The sequence below is a fragment of the Salvelinus fontinalis genome, chromosome 10 (genome assembly GCF_029448725.1).
Source record: "Salvelinus fontinalis isolate EN_2023a chromosome 10, ASM2944872v1, whole genome shotgun sequence".
Taxonomy (NCBI): domain Eukaryota; kingdom Metazoa; phylum Chordata; class Actinopteri; order Salmoniformes; family Salmonidae; genus Salvelinus; species Salvelinus fontinalis.
In genome coordinates, this window is record NC_074674.1 from 19854023 (window position 1) to 19877618 (window position 23596).

The following is a 23596-nucleotide window of genomic DNA, read 5'->3' on the forward strand; positions in this document are numbered from 1 at the left end:
CAATATCGATAAACTTCCACATCTATTCGGTGAAATCCCAGTGTTCCATCACAGAAGCAATATGTGTGATCTGTTGCCACAAGAAAAGTTAAGAACAAACACCATTGTAAATGCAACCCATATTTATGTTTATTTATCTTCCCTTTTGTACTTTTAACTATTTGAACATATGGCATTTGAAATGTCTTTATTCTTTTGGAACTTTTGTGAGTGTAATGTTTACAATACTTTTTTATTGTTTATTTCTCTTCTGTTTATTATCTACTTCACTTGCTTTGGCAGTGTAAACATATGTTTCCCATGACAATAAAGCCCTTCAATTGAATTGAGAGAGGGAGGAGAGAGAGAGAGCGAGAGAGACGCCCCAATTTATGCTCTATAACTTTCAAAGACTCAGTAGGTCGCTGGCGGAATCCCAAGCTCCGGGAATAATTTCACAATGTTGTCTTCCTGGATGCGATATAAGACATGTGTAGCTTTAACATACACTTTCTGTGCGTAGAATAGCCAGAACCGATCAACCACAGTTAACATACTAAAGACCACAACAAGGTTTGTAATACTTCATGTTGGTAACCTACATTTTATTACACTTTATTCGTGTTTCATACACATAAAGAACCAACACTTCTCTTCATCATACTAAAAACAGCACAAAGACTGAGCTTTACACAGTTAATGTTTGTCCATATTGAGTACAAAAAGATCCCCTTGTTACAGCCTTATACATTTGTATAAATGGTGTACTACAAAAAAAATATGTCTAATTCCCTTCTCTCTATATAACGGTCTCCTTGACTTCCTCTGTATAGTAGTGACAGTGATAAAGAAGGATACGGGAGTGAGTGGTGGAGGATTAATAGTGAGATAGAGGCTAGAGCAGAGCGGGAAGTAATAAATGGTAGAGGAAGGGTGGCTGTGCAGAGGTGTAGAGCTAGATATTCAGGCTTTTGTTCCAGCCTTGCTATAACCTGATGCGACATGTCAAGGTCCTGGTGGTCCTTAGGTTAGGTAGAGGAAGGGGTAGGACGTGAGCCAGGACCTTGCCATGCTCAGTCAGGTTTTAGCAAGGCTGGTTAGTAAAACCAGGTGTTGGCCACCCCTGTGTAGAGGGACAGAGAGACAGAAGCAACCCACTGGGAACACACTGGTGGAACCAATGTTTCAACATCATATGTCAACCTATTACGGACGTGGAATCCACGTGGAAAACACATTTGGATTTGCAAAAAGTAAACTAGTACGGTTTTCTTCGCATTTCAACAAGCATTGTAAACATCGAAATTAGGGTAAAGCTTCAGCTTAAATACAATGATCTAAACTGACTCTAGGAGCGTTTCCACTGCTCCTAGAGTCCAATGGCAGCGAGCTTTACACCACTCCAGCATACGCTTGGCATTGCGCATGGTGATCTTAGGCTTGTGTGTGGCTACTCGGCCATGGAAACCCAGACGATTTTTACGCGCTACGTGGTTCAGCACTCGCCAGTCCTGTTCTGCGAGCTTGTGTGGCCTACCACTTCTCAGCTGAGCTGGTGTTGCTCCTAGACGTTTCCACTTCACAATAACAGCACCTACAGTTGATCGGGGCAGCTCTAGCTGGGCCAAAATTTGACGAACTGACTTGTTGGAAAGGTGGCACCCAATGATTGAGCTCTTCAGTACAGGCCATTCTACTACCAATGTTTGTCTATGGAGATTACATGGCTGTGTGCTCGATTTTATACACCGGTCAGCAACGGGTGTGGCTGAAATAGCCAAATCCACGAATTTGAAGGGGTGTCCACATTCTTTTGTATATATAGTGTATATTGAAATAAAATGTGAAGCCAGCCCAACAATTCCTGCCTGAACAGCGACTCCTACTGGTATATGAGGGGTAATGCACTTCATTGAGGATGAGTCTATCATCTACATGCTCTCCTCTATGTATCCTACTTAGCTTTGGAAACAAGCTTGTATATGCCGAGCTATCATGTCAACACATTTAGACATCGATCAACTTTCATACTCATCCGCGTAGACTACCATTGAATCGTTGAAAGTACCTCCTCTAACACTAGCTGTTCACTAAAAGAAATAATAAAAAAATATATATATATATTGATTCAGCGTACAATTGTAAGGCAACCAGCTGCAATAGGATTGTGAGCTTGCAGAAACATTTTTCAAACACATTTTCTGTTTGCTAAAAATAAAAAAATGCCTTGTTGAGCAAACTGTGCTTTCAACTACATACTCTCGCAGAGTTGTCTCCATCGTTTCCTTGGAGCTGGCGTGCTCGTGCCCTCCTGGCAAAGCTTTTCCAATTCAGCGTCACATTGCAGTTCATCAACGCACCTATACGTACTGCGGACAAGTTTGACACCGGTGTGCAGATCAGTAGCTTCAGATTAAGGTAACTTGGTAGGAGGGTCGAAGAGTCCCCCCCCCATGAATTTAAAATGTTCCCCTCAGTCATGTCCTCCTCGAGCCGGGCCTGGATGGTTACCTTACAATTGTACGCTGAATATATATATACATTTATTTTACAGTGTATGTGAAAGTAAATTCCGACTCACGTTAGATTTATGTTGGCTACATTGACATCTGATTTGACCAAAGAACGCCATTTCAGAGTGAAACTAGGTATACTATCCATAGTTGATTGGATCTTTGTAATTTTAGAATTAGTTACCATTATCCCCATAAATAGAATGCCAAATTCAGGATATTAATAATACACTTTTACATTTGGATCTGTAAGGTGGAAGGAATGGAAGCTCCATCCCCGCACTGTTTACACCTATCCTGATCTTTCAGATCTCCAAACATCGAAGGGGTTAATTAGGAGAAGGGGTTCTAAGAGAGTTGGGACTGGCTGATAGTGACAGACGAAAGTGATGGAGGGAGAGAGAGATGAAAGGAGGGAGGGAGGGAGGGAGGGAAAGAATTTGATTGAGGAGTGAGTGGTTAGAACTCAGATGTCCTCAAACAGGTCCTCAGCATCAGGAATGACATCAGTAGAATGCTGGGGAGCCTGGTCCTTATTGGCTGCTGCTCTGGATGATGGCAGGGGGTCCCTCCTGCCAATAAAACACACAAAAATGTCAGTCTAATCCAAGCAGGAAGCAATGACTGTTGCTAACTGTACTGATTATTAAATGCATTGCATTGGGGCGTGTGCAAGGTTTTCTTTTCTAACCAATGGCTGTCTACCTGTATGGAAAACCACATTGAATGCATACCCCTGCCATTCAAACCTAGGGCCGTCTGCACTTTGACACACAAGCGCACACACACCACACAGACAGAGGAGAGAAGAGCACTATACTACGAATCAGGTTTGAGGAGTTAGCGAGGTAACTTTGGTCAAGTCCGAGTTCAACTCGGGATAACCGGTACCGTGAAAGTGGCTCATTTTTTTAACCAGTTAAATGTATTTGGCAACGAATTCTTCAGAACTTACCTTCTCCGGGGGGTAGCTAACTCCATTTATCCCGAATGAAGTGTCTGAGCTGCGGGTTGAGGACCAATGAAATCAGATTCCCTCCCTCTCACAAAGACTGCTTTATCATCCCCTTCATTTTTAGGAGACTGATTAATTGAATATTTAATCAAATGTTTTTGTGTGTATCATTATTTTGAATGCCTATAACAATACACATTTAGTAATGACAGCACTTGCTTTCCAAACTGTATGTTTTTTGTGCGTATTTTGACATTTGCGAAAGGCAAATTGACAGCCACAACCAACCACAGTGCATTCGGAAAGTATTCAGACCCATTCACTTTTTCCACATTTTGTTACATTACAACTTTACTCTAAAATGGATAGAATAGTTTTTTCCCCCTCATCAATCTACACACAATACGCAATAATGAAAAAGCAAAAACAGATTTTTAGAATTTTTTCATTCTCAAACACTCCTCATTTCAACCCTGGAAGTAGAGCTGCAAAGGGATGGTGTATTACTGGTAACTTTTTCAAAAGTTTACCAGTAAACCTTCAGCATTTTGGTAACTTTTAAGTAATTTTGTGGCCTTTTGGAGAATTTCAGATTATGACAGCTGTCTAATTATCTCTGGCCATTTCACATGTAAAATATATAAAATAATCATATAAGACGATATTAAAATAAAAAATTTATTGTCAAAGCTGTAAAACATGATGCTAAATATAAACCATCAACTTAGTGAATAACATTGGTGTTTAATATAAGGGTTTCAACATAAAAAATTAAATTTTACTATGTCAATATGTTTTTATTTCAAATGTTTCGGTGTCAATCTGGTGGCAGTTGTGAAAATAATCTATAGTTGGAAGATTTGCAGAGTTAAATAAAAATAATCCATTGTTGATTAGATACATTTATCAATCATTTGGCTGTTTTCTCTTGAACCATAAGGTCTTTCTACTAGAAACTCATGGACAAATATAACACATTTATACTGTATATTAATACGTTTTTCTAAAGTTAACACATTTATACTGTATATTAATACGTTTTTCTAAAGTTAAGTATAAATTACCTTAGTTACCATAGATTTCCTGTTACTACCAAAACTACCAAAAGTTCCAGTAACTTTGGTAAATTATCAGTAGTTTTGCAAGTTGCCTCGAGGCAACACACACACATGGAGATATTGATTCCATTATAGAGTGCATGCAGGCAGGCGCACACCACACCACCCATTACCCCGAATGTTCAAACAACACCTGTAAACCATTTACACACTCCGAGATCTCTCCTTTGTGGAAACAGTTTGTCAATAGTTGGGAGCAGGTTTGCAGTGCTGTGTGTGCGCGCGCATCGTTGAGCTGAGTCACTTCACTGTAACACACTACAGTAACTGCTAATGAGTAAACAGGTTTGATACACACCACTTTAACAGAGCTATCAGTCATATTTCCGAACTGACAGCAGACACTTGTAACACATTAAAGGGATACTTCGGGATTTATCTACTTCCCCAGATTCAGATGAACTTGTGCGCACCATTTTTATGTCTCTGTGTCCAGTATGAAGTTAGAGGTAGTTTCGCGAGCCAATGCCAACTAGCATTAGCGCAATGACTGTCTATGGGAATCTGCTACCATGCTGGATGTCTATGGGAATCTGACTGGAAGCATAGACTTCCAGTCATTGCGCTAACGCTAGTTAGCAATTTGCCCTAGCGCTAGTTAGAAACTTCCTTCAAAACTGCACACGCAGACATAAAAATGGTATCTACGAGTTCATCTGACTCTGGATAAGTAGATAAAGGGCCTCATTGCCAAAATCCTGAAGTATCCCTTTAACACAATTAACTCACGTCCTTCCACCCTCCAGCAGTCCACTCGTTAAACACAGCCGCAATATTAATGAGGGCTAACAATGCAGACAGAACTGGCACTGTCATAATTGTGTGTGTGTGTGTGTGTGTAGATGAAATCAGCAGTCTTGATTTCTTCCCTACACAGAAGGATGGAGCGAAATATAACCATGGCTACAGCGTAGTCAGCGCTTCACTACGCAGATGGAAAACTGAAGTCCCAAATTCTCCGGTAAAACAGAGGGAGAGAGAAAGTTGAGAAATGGAGAGGGAGAGAAAGAATAAAGTAGGTGGCTGGTGAGTTCTCTTCCCTCGGGTGTATTCACTTTGAGGAGCTCCATTTGACCTCACCCAATTGCTCCTAGTAAATAATGTCATTAACAAAGGCTCACCTCTGACTTTTAGCCTCTGACTGACAGGCTACCTGTGTGTGTGTGTGTGTGTGTGTGTGTGGTGTATGCAGAGAGAAAAGTCATCCAACTTGTTTTCAATCATTATCACCAATATGAGAAAAGTTACACACACACACACACACACACACACACACACACACACACACACACACACACACACACACACACACACACACACACACACACACACACACACACACACGTGGTCCTGTGACATATCCGTAACCTCAGGTAGAGAAGGTAGAGCTGACTGATGAAAACACAGATTCCTGTCTCTGAACCTCAGATGGAGAAGGTTAGTGTGTGTGTGCGTCTGTCTTTAATAGTTTGTGCCAAGTATTGTTTACAAACCCACGCAAACCAGCATCATGCAGCCACACACACACACACACACAAACACAAGTACACACGAGCACACACATAGCGCTGTGTCAATACCTTGTCTTGTAGTGATTATCGGTGCTGATGGTTTACAGGGCTTGTACGCATTTGTGTATGTTTGTGTGTGTGTGTTTGGGAACTGCAGTATAATTTAGAACAGAGAGGGTTAGTTTGTCATGGGAAAATCAGCCGATGCACAGCAGAACAGTAAACGGACAGATCCACATTCTCTACAACTCAAGTCCCACTGAGTATAACACCTTTTACACCAAGAAATGACACAACATGCAACAATTTCAAAAGACTGTACTGAGTTACAGTTCATATGAGGAAATCAGTCAATTTAAATAAATTCGTTAGGCACTAATCTATGGATTTCACATGACTAGGAATACAGACGTGCATCTGTTGGTCACAGATACCTTCTAAAAGAAATGGTAGGGAAGTGGATCAGAAAACCAGTCAGTATGTGGTGGACACCATTTGACTCATGCAGCGCGACACATCTCCTTCACATAGAGTTGATCAGGCTGTTGACTGTGGCTTGTGGAATATTGTCCCTCTCCTCTTAAAATAGCGGTAGGAAGTTGCTGGATATTGGTGAGAACTGGAAAACACTGTTGTGTACGTCAATCCAGAGCATCCCAAACATGCTCAATGGGTGACATGTCTGGTGAGTACGCAGGCCATGGAAGAACTGGGACATTTTCAGCTTCCAGGAATTGTGTACAGATCCTTGTGACGTGGGGCCGTGCATTATCATGCTGAAACATGAGGTGATGACGGCGGATGAATGGCACGGCACGTCAGGATTTCGTCACGGTATCTCTGTGCATTTAAATTGCCATCGATAAAATGCAATTGTGCTTCGTTGTCCGTAGCTTATTCCTGCCCATACCATAACGTCACCGACACCATGGTGCACTTTTCCCACAATGTTGACCTCAGCAAACCGCTCACCCACACTCGCCTCAGACCATCCCGCAGGTGAAGAAGCTGAATGTGGTGGTCCTGGGCTGGCGTGGTTACACATGGTCTGTGGTTGCGAGGCCGGTTGGACATACTGACAAATTCTCTAAAACGACGCTGGAGGCGACTTATTAACATTCAATTCTCTGGCAACAGCTCTGGTGGACCTTCCAGCAGTCAGCGTGCCAATTGCACACTTCCTCAAAACTTGAGACATCTGTGGCAATGTGTTGTGGGACAAAACTGCACATTTTAAAGTGGCCTTTTATTGTCCCCACACAAGGTGCACCTGTCTAATGATTATGCTTTAATCAGCTTCTTGATATGCAACACCTGTCAGGTGGATGGGTTATCTTGGCAAAGGAGAAATGCTCACTAACAGGGATGTAAACCAATTTGTGCAAAACATTTGAGAGAAATACGCTTTTTGTGAGTATGGAACATTTCTGGGATCTTCTATTTTTGCTCATATTTGCGTTTATATTTTTGCCCAGTATAAGACTTCCTCAAATCAGAACCCCTACTGGACTGTCAGTGTAACGTCTGGAGAGTGATGGGTGTGGAGTCAGACGCAGAGAGCAGAAGGTAGACGGGAAAAAACGCTTTAATGTCCTCAAGCACAGTAACAGGTACAAACATGGGTGAAGCCTAAAACACAGGTGCAACAAACCCAAAACCACTGTTACCAAAATACCAGACAGCGAAAAACCCAAAAGTCAACAAACACCACTAACGTCAAATAACCACAAGCCCGCACAAACACCAGCGGGCTAAATTAACTTAAATAACACCCATCCCAAAACCCCAACAAGGAACAGGTGAAAACAATTAGACAAAAACAAACGAAAAGGAAAAAGAGATCGGTGGCAGCTAGTAGACCGGCGACGACGACCGCCGAGCGCCACCCGAACAGGAAGGGGAGCCACCTTCGGTGGTATTCGTGACAGTCAGTCTGTGCCCGATCTCCTTAGCTTTACCCAGAATCTTCTCTTAATATCCAATGTCCCCACAATACTTTATTATATCAACAGACATATGATCTGATATTTAGACCACACTGTGTTTTTATATCAACATCCAACAAGAACGCTGAGAAATAAACAACAGCTTTCAGAACAAAGAGCAGCAGTTAAAACATGGCTTCAGGCCGTATTGTGTCAAGAGTTAGTTCTCCTGCAGCTGACGTATAGTACAGTACTACTCTTCCCGTGACCAGCTGGACCGCCTGAAGCTACCTGGTGTGATTCTTGATTGATATTGACATTGTACTGCATAGTAGAGGAGAGTTTGCAAGTAAGCATTTCACTTTACCGAGGGCACGTTACCAATACACCGATTTGATTTGTGTGTGTGTGTGCCGCCTGAAGCTACCTGTTGTGTGTGTGTGTGCCAGTATGTGTGTGTGCGTTTTAGTCTAAAACACAATTAGCAGTACCATAAAGCCAGAGAGCCTGCAGTAGAGCAGTGGCATTTTAACACTAATAAAGTGAGCTGCAGTGTAGATGTGATGGGGCCGGAGGGTGGCCAGCTGTGGTGTTTTCCACAGGTTGTCCTCAAGCACACTGCAGGAGTGGAAAGTGTGAGGTCAGCTGGTTGGGTAAGTTCAGGAGTGGGCAGCTACAACATGGAGAGACTATGGGCCAACAAATATACTGTTTAGTTCTGTTGAATCTCCTCTCTTCTCTTGTCCTCTCCGGGTCATTCCATAACATTTCAGCAAGCCATGACACCCATGTGTTTTCCCCCTGTTCACAGACATTTTGTAATTTAAGCTGTTGGGTTTATATCCCATCCTGCATCCTGATACTACCAGGGTGACCACTAGATGGTGCTGTTCCTGCTATTTGGTGATCATTGTTAATGGGATAGTTCACCCAAATTACAAAAGTGTCAGCTTCATTAAATAGTACAATCAAAACACCAGTCTCAACATCACCAGTGAAGAGGCGACTCTGGGATGCTGGCCTTCTAGGCAGAGTCGCAAAGAAAAAGCCATATCTCAGACTGGCCAATAAAAAGAAAAGATTAAGATGGGCAAAAGAACACACACTGGACAGAGGAACTCTGCCTAGAAGGCCAGCATCCCGGAGTCACCTCTTCACTGTTGACGTTGAGATCGGTGTTTTTTTGCGGGTACTATTTAATGAAGCTGCCTGTTGAGGACTTGTGAGGCATCCGTTTCTAAAACTAGACACTAATGTACTTGTCCTCTTGCTAAGTTGTGCACCGGGGCCTCCCACTCTTTCTATTCTGGTTAGAGCCAGTTTGCGCTGTTCTGTGAAGGGAGTAGTAACACAGCGTCGTACGAGATCTTTAGTTTCTTGGCAATTTCTCACATGGAATAGCCTTCATTTCTCAGAACAAGAATAGACTAACAAGTTCCAGAAGAAAGTTATTTGTTTCTGGCTATTTTGAGCCTGTAATCAAAACCACAAATGCTGATGCTCCAGATACTCAACTAGTCTAAAGGCCAGTTTTATTGCTTCTTTAATCATAACAACAGTTTTCAGCTGTGCTAACATAATTGCAAAAGGGTTTTCTAATGATCAATAGCCCTTTAAAATGATCATCTTGGATTAGCTAGCACAACGTGCCATTGGAACACAGGAGTGATGGTTGCTGATAATGGGCCTTTGTACGCCTAGGTATTTATTCCTTTTTTTTTTTTCTTTTTTTTTCTCAATCTGCCGTTTCCAACTACAATAGTCATTTACAACATTAACAATGTCTACACTGTATTTCGGATCAATTTGCTGCTATTTTAAATGGACAAAAAAATGAGCTTTTCTTTCAAAAAGAAGGACATTTCTTAGTGACCCCAAACTCTTAGTGACCCCAAACTATACTAGTGTATATTTCAACAAAATAATGTTGCAGGAATGCTAATCTTATCTGTTTCTAAAAGAAATTATTTCAGAACAGTCAGATGGTGGATGTCGAAATCCTCTTCTGCTTTTTGAGGTGGAACGACCCGTTTCCTCTCTTTTCCTATCCTCTCCTCACTCCTTTCCTCTCCTCGGGACTAGGAGGTAGTGTTATTATGTCTTTATCGTCTGTCACTGCATGGCAGCCACAAGCAGATCCATGACACCAGGAAGCAATGTCACACAGTTAAGTGTGTGGTGACAGAATGATGAGTAGGGGATCCTTGTCCACTTCTCTCCTGTCTCCTGCTTTTCTCTCCTGTCTCCTGCTTTCCTCTCCTGTCTCCTGCCTTCCTCTCCTGTCTCCTGCCTTCCTCTCCTGTCTCCTGCCTTCCTCTCCTGTCTCCTGCTTTCCTCTCTCCCCTCCCCTCCACTCATTTCCTTTCCTGTCTCCTCCTCACATCTCCTCCTTTCCTCCCCTCTTGAAACCAACAGTGATGTGTTAATAGCCGACAGACAACCAGTAGCATTGTGTATTCATCTAACGTTGCATCATCCACCATGTTTGTTTAACTATGCCAAGCTACTGTCTGTAGATTGAATGGTCTTTTTATTCATAGTTTTTTTCCCCCTACGGTACATCTTGTGCTTTTAAAAACTCTCTTCCAACGCTCTCTGGTGGGTCCATGAGTGACTTAACTCCAGTCAGTCAGCCAACAGTTTGAGCCTGCAGGAGAACAGTGGCATTTTAACACCAACAGTGAGCTGCAGCGTAGACGTGATAGAGCCGTAGGGTGGCCAGCCGTGGTACGGGTTGTCCACTAGCACACTGCAGGGGTGGAAAATGTGAGGCCAGCTGATGAGGTAAGTTCAGGGACGTCCGAGCAGCCGCAATTAGAACATGGAGAGCCTATGGGTCAACAAATACACTGTCATTTTTAATCTCCTCTCCTCTTGTTTCCTCTTTTTCTTCTCCTCTCTTCAGGACTAGGAGGTAGTGGCATTATGTCTTCATCGTCTGTCACCGCATGGCAGCCACAAGCAGATCCATGACACCGGGAACGATGTCACACAGTTAAGTGTGTGGTGACAGAATGATGAATAGATCCTTACGAACTAACCTCATGATCTTCTCTTTGTCCCCATCTCCTCCTCTCCACTCATGTCATCTCCTTCTTCCCGCTGACCAACAGTGATGAGTTAATAGCGAAAGACAACCAGTAGCATTGTGGATTCATCTAATGTTGCATTATACACCATGTTTAACTACGCTAAGCTACAGTCTGTATTATAGGGTGACTATTTTATTTATAGGGATTATTTAAGGGAATTTAAAAGCCCAGGTCTTCCAACCCTCTCTGGCCGGTCCGCTGTTGGCCTGGTGATGAAATGTTTTTCCTTCCTGTCATGTGTGACTCCTGGACAAGAGCAGGTTTATACACGCAGTCACACATACGCGCAAGTGCGCACGCAAGCACACATGCACACGCATGCACTGAGAGATGGGTGTCACGTGTTAACAGACATGTTGTCACTATTGTGAGGTAGCCAGAGTGGACCCAGTTTACGACAGCTACCATGTAAAATCACACAATCACATACGGAATTTGGATAAAACAGTTTGGTTTTCAAAGCTACGGTAGTTGCTATTTTGTGATCCAGTCTTGTTTGAGAGCTCTCCTGCTGCTAGGTGTGTAAAGCTGTAGCAGCGCTACATAGCATGAAGTTATTTTCCCATTCATGAACACAGACAGAGACAGAATATCAGTGGAAAAGCAAGTTCCTTTTACATATCTATGACAAAGTCTCAGATGCCGAGAGAGTGGCTGGGGTGAGAGAGAGAGAGCGAGAGAGAGAGCGAGGAAGAAAGAGAGAGAAAAGTAGGGAGAGGGAGGTGGGGAGGAGTAGAGAGTGAAAAGGAGGCAGGGAGAGAGAGCAAGAAACAGTAAGGGGTGTGGGGGGCAGAACAAAGTGACATTCCCATTTCAGAGAAGAGAAATACAGAGAAAGACCAAAGCCCAGCGGGGGGGGTGTTTGGCAGACAGAAACCAGCACTCAGGATTCAGAACAGATCTACCACACAGATCTACCCAGGAGACCATGTTGGGAAACTCATCATCACGTCATAGGGATTGTGTGTTTCTCAGCCACCCGTGCCACTATTTGTGTGTGTGTGTGTGTGTGTGTGTGTGTGTGTGTGTGTGTGTGTGTTGTATCCGTACCTCGGTTTCTGTGCTGGCTCCGAGGTCGGTCTCTTAGCAACGGTGTCAGGAGGTTGCAGGTGGCGGAAGCGGCGTTTACGGGAGGGCGCCACGTCTGTGATGTCATTCAGACTGTCGTCCAATGGGCTGCGGCTACGCGACGTCCCTGAGGAGAGAACACACACACACACACACACACACACGAGTCAAAATACAATGCCTTCAGAAAGTAAACAGCCCAAAGCAACACTGGAATGGCTTCAGAACAATAATGTGAAAGTCCAGATTTGAATCCCATTGAAAATCTGTGGAAAGACTTGAAGATTGCTGTTCACCGCCACTCCCCATCTAAATTAACAGAGCTTGAGAAAATCTGCAAGGAACAATGGGAGAAAAATCACAAAATCCAGATGTGCAAAGCTGATACAGACGTCTAAAAGTGTGAATACTTACGTAAATGAGGAATTTCTGTATTTCCTTTTCAATATATTTTCAAACATTTCTAAAATCATGTTTGCACTTTGTCATTATGGGGTATTGTGTGAAAATATATATTTAATCCATTTTGAATTTAGGCTGTAACACAACAAAATGTGGAATAAGTCAACAGGTATGAATACGTTCTGAACGCACAGTATATAAATGTAACCTTTGAGCTACTGAGTCACACAGAGTCAATACGGAGTCCAATTGTAAGACTGGGTCGTAAACTGAAATGAGTTCCAGACGTCTACAACAGAATGTTTGACTCTACTATGCAAGATGTTAAAAAAAAAAAATAATACATTGCTCGCTACATGTTTCTCAGCTTCTTAAGCACACAGTGAATACAAGCAGAGTTTGGGTCTGCAGCCACCAACATCTGGTCTGTTCAGGAAGGGAGTTCGTGTGCTTCTCCCTCCCTCAGGTGACCCCTTCCTTCCACAGATCAGCATGTTTGACTGATGAGAGGACAGGGACACATGCCCAAAGTAGACACGTGGAGGGAGAAGGAGAAGGGGGGGGGGGGGGGAATAGACACATGGATGGGAGGGGGGGGGGAAGAAGAAATCCATCAGCATCACCAGCATCAACACGGCTGCTTGCTTATTATTCCATTTAGCCAAGTACAGGGGAGGTCATATTCCTGCTTTAGAATTATTACTCATAGACTAATAGAGTTCTATTCAGTGTTTAACAGTAACATGAGTCTCTGGTCACTCAGGCTGGCAGTCTGTAAAAACACTGTGTTAAACTGAATAGCCTCATTCATCACATTGGGCAGGCAGGCATGCAGGCAGGCAGGCAGGCAGGCAACATACAATAAAAAGCTAACAACTGGAGTGGGTGAGACATTGGGTAAATGGGAGGTCAATCCATGGTGCCTGTAGCCATAATGTGACACCTGGGTCGTTATAAACCGGAGTCACACACAGTTAACGACCCACAGCCACGCACACGCGTGCGGGAGGAGACACACACACGTGCAGAATGTGACACCTGGGTTATGATAAACTGGAGTCACACACAATTAACGACACACAGCTACACACACAACGACATATAGGCTACAAGCCATACAGCTTGGTATGGGGCTAGCCAAGACAAAACCAGACTGGCAGAAAGATAATAAACTTGTCAAGTGTGTTATAACACACAGTTTATCTCAATCTCATTAGTGAAAACATAACCACTTTGCCCCTTCCCCATTTTCTCTGCCCTTCCTGGCAACACACTAATAAACTGACTCATTGTCACGGCAACCAAAGCAACACAGGAACCCGTGTCTGTTTCCCCATCAGTCATAGAATACAGCTGTTAGAGGGAGGGACACAACCAATACTTACCTACCAAATACCCCTGCTATAACCCTAATCCACCATCTCAATCACATCGCACAGCTGGGAGAGACAAAGAGACATCTAGGGATCTTACCTCCTCCCATGTAAGTAAAGTAAATAAAACTTTGTCTGAGCCAGAATGGCCCATTTATACCTACCATTCAGCCCAACAATAACCCTTATTTACCACCTCAATCACAACACACAGCTGGGAGAAACAGGGGGGCTTGGGGCCCTATACCCACCACCCCAAAGGGCCCCCTACCCACTATACCAGCCCAGTCTACTCTAGAAGTGGTGCCTGACCCCGGTAGGTGCTCCAGCAGTAGAAGTAGAGGTGTGGTTAGCGGTGTTCCAGGCAGCAGGTCAGAGAGGCATGCTACACTTCTCACTCAGAGGGTTACGCAATCATCACTCACTGATGTCATCGCTGGTGCCTGGCTGGGCAAGAATAACACCAGTCATATAGACAGAATCGGACAGATTCCGTACACACACACACACACACACACACACACACACACACACACACACACACACACACACACACACACACACACACACACACACACACACACACACACACACACACACACACACACACACACACACACACACACACACACACACACAGCTACACCATGACTGCCCGTCGTGCCATGTGTAACGTACATCTACATGATTCTTGGAGTACCGCTGGTTTTTCCTTCTCAGCACACACTTCAAATCAAATTTTATTTGTCACATGCACCAAATACAACAGGTGTACTGTAGACCTTACCGTACAATGCTTACTTACAAGCCCTTAACCAACAATGGAGTTCAGAAAATATTCACTAAATAAACAAAAAAAATATAAGTTTAACAATAAAAATAACAAGGCTATATACAGGGGGTACTGGTACCAAGTCAATGTGCGGGGGTACAGGGTAGTCGAGGTAATTGAGGTAATATGTACATGTAGGCAGTGGTGTAAAGTACTATCTATACTTTACTATTTATATTTTTGGTAACTTTTACTTCACTATATTCCTAAAGAAAATAATGTACTTTCTACTACATACATTTTCCCTGACACTCAAAAGTACTCTTTTAGGTGTTGACAGGAAAATGGTCCAATTCCCACACTTATCAAGAGAACATCCCTGGTCATCCCCACTGACTCTGATCTGGCCGACTCACTAAACACACATGCTTCGTTTGTAAATTATGAGTGTCTGAGTGTGCCCCTGGCTATCAGTAAATAAAATAAAAAAATAAAATAAAATTGTGCCATCTGGTTAATACAAGGAAGTAGAAATGATTTATACTTTTACTTTTGATACTGAAGTATATTTTAGCAATTCCATTTACTTTTGATACTCAATAAATATATTTAAAACAAAATACTTTTAGACTTTTACTCAAGTAGTATTTTACTGGGTGACTTTCACTTAAGTCATTTTCTATTAAGGTATCTTCACTTTTACTCAAGTATGAAAATTGAGTACTTTTTCCACCACTGGGTATAGGTGGGGTAAATTGACTATGCATAGATAATAAACAGCTTAACCATAAGGTAATATAAGGTAAAATTTTAGACAGACAGAGTGTAGTGGGTTAATTTAGGGTATATGATGGGTATATGAGTCATACCAGTGCTATATGGTCTGATATACCACGGCTGTCAGACAATCAGCATTCAGGGCTCAAACCACCCAGTTTATAATTTAGGGTTAATGATGAGTCTGTACAGGATAAACACTTTCATACATTGGACTGGACACAAATAGGGGGGGGGGGGGGGGTCTTCTGAGCTCCATGATGGTACTTGAGGGGGCTATTATAATTGTTTGGGGGCTTCATCTCACATTTTGAATTTGGATAGACAAACTGCAGCGGGTTAAGTTCGCATGTATGGGTTAGGGTTAATGATGAGACTGTACATGATAAATGCACTGGACACAAAAAGGGGGGGGGGGGGGGCTGGGGGGGTCTTCTGAGCTCCATGATGGCAGTGTAGTGAGGTCTATTATCATTCCTAGTCAACCACCCCTTTCACCCTCCAACTCTTCCCTCAGGGCCACCTCCTCTGAGACAGTGCTTAGAGACTACAATCAGGGGGACCACACACAACTATCACACACACACACACACACACACACACACACACACACACACACACACACACACACACACACACACACACACACACACACACACACACACACACACACACACACACACACACCTCTAATGTAACTCAAAGTAAAATCTGACTGACTGACTGTAAATCTGCTCTAAACACTCTCTGCAGGATGGAGATCACACATGCTCTGATGTCATTACTACGAGACCACTAAGCAAACACACACTGCCAGTGACAAGTTTACTTTTAACAAGCTTTTACGACACTTGAACGTTTGTTTCTTCTTTACACAAGTTAATATTTGTAGAATTCCCTTTGGGTTAACTTGAGGGGGCACCTGAGGGGTCGACCCCAACTCATTCACACACACTCCATCTCCTTCAGATCTTTCTCAATGTTTTCCCTTCCATCCATTACCTACAGATAAAACCCACTCAGCTGCTCCATATAACTGCAAGTAAGTGTGTGTGTGTGTATGTGTGTGTGTGTGTGTGTGTGTGGAGGGGGTTATACCCTACCCTGGGTGGGTTCTATAGAGGCAGGCTGTAACTGCTCTTCATCAGTGCTCGCTTCATATTCATCCCCCTCTCTCGTCTGTCCTGTCGTCTTTTTCGTTCCCTTCCCTGGACTGCTGCTCTCTCCCTCTTCCCTGTTAGAGAGAGACGAGAGGTATACAGACGCACACGCACGTGTTAAAGATCACAACTTGGGAAGGTTGTGTATACTGTGAGTACAGGTAACTGGCAAAATAATGGAAACCCTTGGGTAAATGAGGGACACAGAGTATATTGAAAGCAGGTGCTTCCACACAGGTGTGGTTCCTGAGTTAATTAAGCAATTAAAACCCCATTATGCTAATGTTCATGTATGCATAAAAATGCTGGGCATGCCATTATTTTGGCCATTATTCTGGCTACCATGGTTATGCCCCCATCCACATGGCACGAGTGGTCACTGAATGGTTTGATGAGCATGAAAACGATGTAAAGCATATGCCATGGCCGTCTCAGTCACCAGATCTCAACCCAATTTAACACTTATGGAATATTCTAGAGCGGCGCCCGAGTTAGCGTTTCCCACCACCATCGACAAAACACCAAATTATAGAACTTCTCATTGGAAGAATGATGTCGCATCCCTCCAATAGAGTTCCAGACACTTGCAGAACCTATGCCAAGGTGCACTGAAGCTGTTGTGGTGGCCCAACGCCCTATTAAGACACTTTATGTCGGCAGCTACCTGTATATTTGCCTGGTAATCAGTTTATATTGAACAGTATGGGATTAAATGTGGTACCGATAGGTTGTATATTTTCTCATCACCTAAATAACACCTTTCATCACTTCCATACTGGCATGTTCCATCAGATGACCAAATCACCAACACCAAACCATAAGGACATATCAGAAGGGGTTATCACATAGATGATGAATGTATCAAAGGAAGCTACCTTGATAAATCAAACCCTCTTGGTCATACCCTTTATTACAGAGGAGGGTGGAAATATTATGAGTGATATCCTGTGAGCTTGAGGGGTTCCTCACGGTCAGACCCCCCGTGGGGTAACGTTTAGTTAGTTCATAGATGGGGGACGTGTGTGTTCTATGTACCTGGTCTCCTGCAGGTGTGTGAGATTCTTCTGTAGACTGCGTATCTTGGCCTTCTTCTCATTCAGCACCAGGGTGAAGCGAGAGTACAGCTCTGACTCGAGTGTCTCCTTCCCACTGACAAACCGCTGCAACCTACACACACGCACGCACACACAGGTCGTGTTAGAGCTTATAGAAAGCAGGGTTAGAGTGAGTTAGAAGGGGATGGAAGAAAATGCATTTACAGCAACAATCCCTGGCTTGGTATGGATAGAAATGTGACTGTGCCATTTATAGGACATTTATGTCGTAACATAACCTAAGGGGACATAATCGAATTCTCCAGCCCTGATGCAGCCAACAGCCACTCCTTCCCTCTGAATCAAGTCAGGGTTAAGGTTTGTTGCGTCTGGTGTTGGTTGCCAGGGAACCTCGACACATTTTTCCTCCCCCCCCTGCAACCCAATACCGCTATATTCCATTTCAGAATCAGAGAAACTACAGCAGTGAGATGATCAGAAACACATGGACTCAGTCTAGGTGATGGGAACTGCCCTCAACACTCACTTGCGAAGGTTTCCCTCATCCTTTGTGTGTGTGTTCGATCTTGACCTCTGTGTTGAGCTCTCAGGTCTGTGCGTCATTAAGGCCCACTTGCAGAGCTATTTTCCATCCTCAGCAGCCACTCACACACTCATAAAATCAGCTCCTAGACAATGTAACATACAGTGGCGGTCCTACCCTGTAGAGAGTTTTGAGGATTGGGTAATGACTCTTAGAGAGGAGGGAAGTGAGCTCTCTCTCTGTGTGTGTGTGTGGTCTTACTCTGCATTGATGTGTTGTAGCTCCTGTTTGAGTCGGTGGTTCTCCTCCTTTAGTAAGTGGTTGTGGTTCTGCAGTGCGGTTCCACGTTCTAGACCGTGAGTCAGTAACGCTCTAACCTCCTCCACTGGCTCTGGAATCTTACCCAGCAACACAGAGCCCAGGCAGAACTGGAAGGGGAGAGGGATGGGAGAGACAGGGGTGGGTTTGAGGAAGGGAGAGTTAATATATGCACCTGTAACATACACATATACTCGTGCCCACCTTAACGAGATGGACAGTTACTTGATTGGCCGGTAAAGACATGGGCAGTAAAACGATTGGTCAATAATGATTTGGCCCCAAACACTATTGGCCGGTATTATGATGGACCAAGTTGGCTCTGGAATGTTGACTCGAGCAGAGCTTCCATTAGATGTCGTAGAAAAACGACCGGTTCATAATCTCTCTGTATTGGCCTCTCTCTCAAACACAGACTCAGTGACTAACTACTAGAGAGAATAAGAACCTATTCGGGTAGAGACTGTCGCTACTACATCGCTGTGGTGTCTGGGTGGCTTCTAAAGTAACCACAACCGCGGCTGCTTCTGCTGTGAGGGATTCAGTGGTAGTGTATTGGTGGTGAGATCACTGGCCAGCAGATAATGGTGTTGTTGTGAACCTTGGTTTGTGCCCCAGGTTGTCATTACAGGGACTCTCTTTACACTGGTCCATCTACTGGTGATGAAAACAATTAACCTCCACACATTTAAACACACATAGACCAGCCACACACACACACACACATTCAAACACAGTCCTGGTGTAAATCAAATCAAATTTCATTTGTCACATGCGGCGAATACAACAGGTATAGACCTTACAGTGAAATGCTTACTTTCAAGCCCTTAACCAACAATGTCTTTAAATAAGTGTTTATTTAAATAGTTTAAATAGAAAATAAAAGTAACACATAATTAAACGGCAGCAGTAAAATAACAAGTGAGGCTATATACAGGGGGGTACCGGTACAGAGTCAATGTGCGGGCGCGCCGGTTAGTCGAAGTAATATGGACATGTAGGTAGAGTTAAAGTGACTATGCATAGATTATAAACAAGGAGTAGCAGCAGCGAAAAAGAGGGGTCTAGGTAGCTCTTTGATTAGCTGTTCAGGAGTCTTATGGCTTGGGGGTAGAAGCTGTTAAGAAGCCTTTTGGACCTTGACTTGGCTCTCCGGTACCGCTTGCCGTGCGGTAGCAGAGAGAACAATCTATGACTAGGGTGGCTGGAGAGGATGAGAAGTCAACAACATTCAGTTATTCACATTCTATAAAAATGCTTAAAATGTAAAGTTGCACAATATCATTGATCTGAGGAAACCCACTGACTAGTTGAAAATGGCTGCCCCGTGGGCCATAATATGACTGTTTATTGTCAAATACATGTTGCTGTTTGAGATTACACTGATCACTGCTGGTATGGTAATGGTGATAATACCCTCCAGCGATGTGGGAGCCTTCCTGGGGCTGTTGCTATGGGCCAGTGACGTGCAGTAAAAAGAGAAGGGTCACATTCCCATCTTTACATCTACCAAACAACAACCACCCCGATGTTCCTAATTCTCCTTATCCAGGACTGTTTTACAGGGTTCTATATGGTTCTACAGTATACGGTTCTACAAGGGTATTGTAAGGTTCTCCCTTTTCTTACAGCTGGTGTCAATAAACGCTCACTCTCTGCAGAAATTACATAACATGCACACACACACTGCTGTTGCAAGAACAGCCATTAGACTTGGATCATTTGATAATGAGTCATATCTCTATGATGAATGAATTCATATTTTTATAAACTGTTGAGCAACAGAAAACAGTTGAGACTTTTCCATCTGGGATGATGCATCACAGACACTTCTATAAACGTCCTGGTCCAACACTCTCGTTTCTGAAGCAGTCAATCCTATTCATTTCCCTTTTCTACTGAAACACATGCACTAGGATTTCCATTCCGTCATTACCCCATTACTATGGCAACAAAGCACAAAGTGTATATGTGTGTGTGTGTGTGTGTGTGTGTGTGTGTGTGTGTGTGTGTGTGTGTGTGTGTGTGTGTGTGTGTGTGGTTGACCTCTGAGCACACTGACTGTCACTAAGTTGGCTATGTGTGTGTTTTACCTCCATAGTGATAGTATTGTACAGTACAATTTTCCTGTCAAAGCAGGGAGTCGGAGGAAGACAATATCTTAGGATAACATCATCACTGGTCAACAACAACACACTCCTGAACGATCCAATACAACCCTGCTGTTGACTGCCTGACTGACTTGTGTGTTTTAATTGACTGTGAAGCTGATAGCAGAATATCCCACTGTTGGAATAATAATAACTACCTGTATTTCATCACACCACTGGCCTCCATTTTCTTTGTTTTTACAGTTATATGACACTAATCCTATAGGAGGGCTTAATACCACTAGCCTATAACAGCTACGGGAAGGGAAGACTACAGTTACTAATAATATAAACAACACTTCTACGGCATGGTAACTTCCTACAGCGGCGCTTCACTACATTAATGTCTTCCGGGGTTCATTAGCTCAATTAGTGGTAGTTAGAGGGTCCTGCGAGGAAATGGGGACATGAGATATGATACGAGATACGACATGAGGTTATGGGAGACACAGTTCACTCTCACTTCCATGAACAACTCTTAAGGATGAGATCATATACAAACATCATCAGTGTTAATTCTAGTGACGACATCACATGGACCTCAAAGTGCATGTGACACTGTACACAGATCAGATATCACATGATGGATGGCTAACTTGCTCAAATAAATTCTACAAGTTAAACATTTGATAGGGTTAAGGGCCATGGTACAGGTTAAGGTTCAGGATAGTCGTTAAACTTGTTGTAGTAGTTAAACTTGTTGTAGTCGTTAAACTTGTTGGGGCCAAAAAACACACCCTGTTATGATTCGTCACGCCACTCACCGAGATGTCCCTCTGCACCTTCTCGTAGGCCAGGGTCATGTTGGCCATTGGGCCGGGGTTATAGGTCAAGGTGAAGCTGTAGTCAGTAGAGGGTCCGGTCCCAGTCAAGGCCTGCTGGAGGTCCTGGATGTAACGATCTGTCTGCATCTCCAACTCCTCAGCCTCCTCCCTCACTGCATCCTCTGATACTACAGACAGGGAGGGAGTGAGGGATGGAGTGAGAGATAGGAAGGAAGATTCCGGTGAGAGTTTAGACAGGTGTGTGGTCATGTTTGTGCGTGCGTGTTCGTCAGGTGTGTGTGTGTTTACCCTCTCCTCTCCATGCGTTCTGTCCATCAGTGAGCAGTAACAGGAAGCCAGAGCCTAAGTCTCGCCCCCTCCACTCCACTCGCAGGAAGTAGGAAGTCTCTGACTCCGAGGAGATACGGACCTCACGCACCGTCACATGCATCTCACACCTGCAGAAAAACAGCACAGGCACGTGAGGTCATTCCGTCTGTAAGTATTGGAATTAAAACAAAGTTGGGATATTTGTGACAATTGTGATCATTGTTTACCTTTACATTTAGCAGACGCTCTTTTCCAGAGCGACATACAGGAGCAATTAGGGTCAAGTGCCTTGCTCAAGGGCACATCAACATATATTTTTTAATTCACCTAGTCGGCTTGGGATTTGAACCAGTGACCTTTCGGTTAATGGCCCAAAGCTCTTAACCGCTAGGCTACCTGCCGCTAGTGGGTGGATGTGAAAATGACAGTGCAGTCCTGCTAATTAGCTCATGGACATTATTTCATCATTCTCTTGGTTAGATGCCAGCCAAACAGTAAAACGCTCTGCCTCCCCTCACCTTGGACCAGTCACTATACTCATCCACAGTGACAGTCAGCAACACCAAGTTGCACACATTAGAGCTCAGTGACCGTGATGCGAGTTCAGATGTGCAGCACTGTAAATGAGGAGAACCATGTTTAACCCATCCATCTAACACCCTGCTCAACTGTCATTCATTAATCCCTAGTAACACCTGTACCTACACACCAGCCAGCCAGCAATGACACATATTTCTGTCACTCCCCTTTCCAGTTCACACCTGTGCTGAAACCTCGGTCTCAGAATTTCCTCAATTCCTATCTTCTTACTTCTGGATTCAGTCACTAAAACATCACCATTAAAGTAGAGATGGAGAATGTAGATGCACTGATCTTGGCTTTGGGAATTATCTTCCCTATTAGGTTCTATTTTGTTTTGACAGACAGGCAATTGGCACCAGCATGTAGCCTACAGTAAGTGTCTGGGGTGGGATAAGGGTAGACTACACTAGAGTGGGGTCTAAGAGTTGATTTGGGACTGGGCCATGTTACATGGTGCGAGCAGAATGCATGACAAAGCTCCACTAACATGAGATGATCATAGTAACCTACTTCATTGGCCATCATTACTGAATGCCATGGTTGTAATGATTAATTCTGCCGATTATGTTGCTAAACGAGTCTTAATGGAACGGGGGGGGGGGGGGGGGGGGGGGGGGGCTTACCTGCATCTGTTCAATAGAAACTCTCGTTTAAATTGCAAAACGTGGTTTAGACTAATGATTACACACAATTTTATACCCAAGCCACCTTCTGTACTCTGACGTTGAACTACTCCCCTCTGGGCGCAGGTATAGGGCACCCCTCAGCAAGAAAAACAGAACTAGACAATCATTTGTGCCAGGTGTGATATCCCTCCTAAATAGCTCGGGCTAATGTTCCTATCGACCCAGTAAAGCCAGCAGGCTAGTCTCTTTTTATTGGTATGTAACTGTTATGAAAGTTGTATTGTCAATTTGTTTTGTATTTAAACGCCACTTTAAACGTGTACATGACACTGCAACACAATTTCCCAAGGGGGACAATAAAGTCAGTAAAGTTGATTGTTAGAGTTTTGAGTTTACATGCATCAGACTTGTTTGTAAACAAAGCTCGAGCAATGTAGCACAGCACACGTGTGGCCATTTGCACATGTATCAAGTACGTCAGTGTCCCACCTACCTCGAACTGCACCAGCCTTCGTTAGATAGTTGGTTGTGTCTTTAAATATCCAATGGTCGACTTCTGATATTTAAACCTACAACCGGTGTTAAATCTAGTTTAAATCGCCA

At 43.6% G+C, this 23596-nt stretch overlaps 1 protein-coding gene across 2 annotated transcripts; it reads right to left on the reverse strand.

Annotated features, from left to right (window-relative positions):
* Positions 1 to 563: 563 nt before the first annotated feature.
* On the reverse strand, positions 564 to 23575 carry xrcc4 (X-ray repair complementing defective repair in Chinese hamster cells 4). Of its 2 annotated transcripts, none has more exons than XM_055936027.1 (8): positions 23487 to 23575; positions 21765 to 21913; positions 21456 to 21643; positions 18485 to 18651; positions 17681 to 17812; positions 16589 to 16719; positions 12144 to 12288; positions 564 to 3064 (listed from the first exon to the last, which is right to left on the reverse strand). In XM_055936027.1, exons 2-8 carry the CDS (start codon positions 21904 to 21906, stop codon positions 2959 to 2961), a joined length of 1011 nt encoding a protein of 336 aa, XP_055792002.1. In that variant the 5' UTR covers positions 21907 to 21913; positions 23487 to 23575; the 3' UTR covers positions 564 to 2958. The 2 variants fall into 2 exon arrangements, with proteins under 2 accessions (XP_055792002.1, XP_055792001.1); XM_055936026.1 differs by lacking the exon at positions 23487 to 23575 and adding an exon at positions 22304 to 22393.
* Between the last annotated feature and the right edge of the window lie 21 nt (positions 23576 to 23596).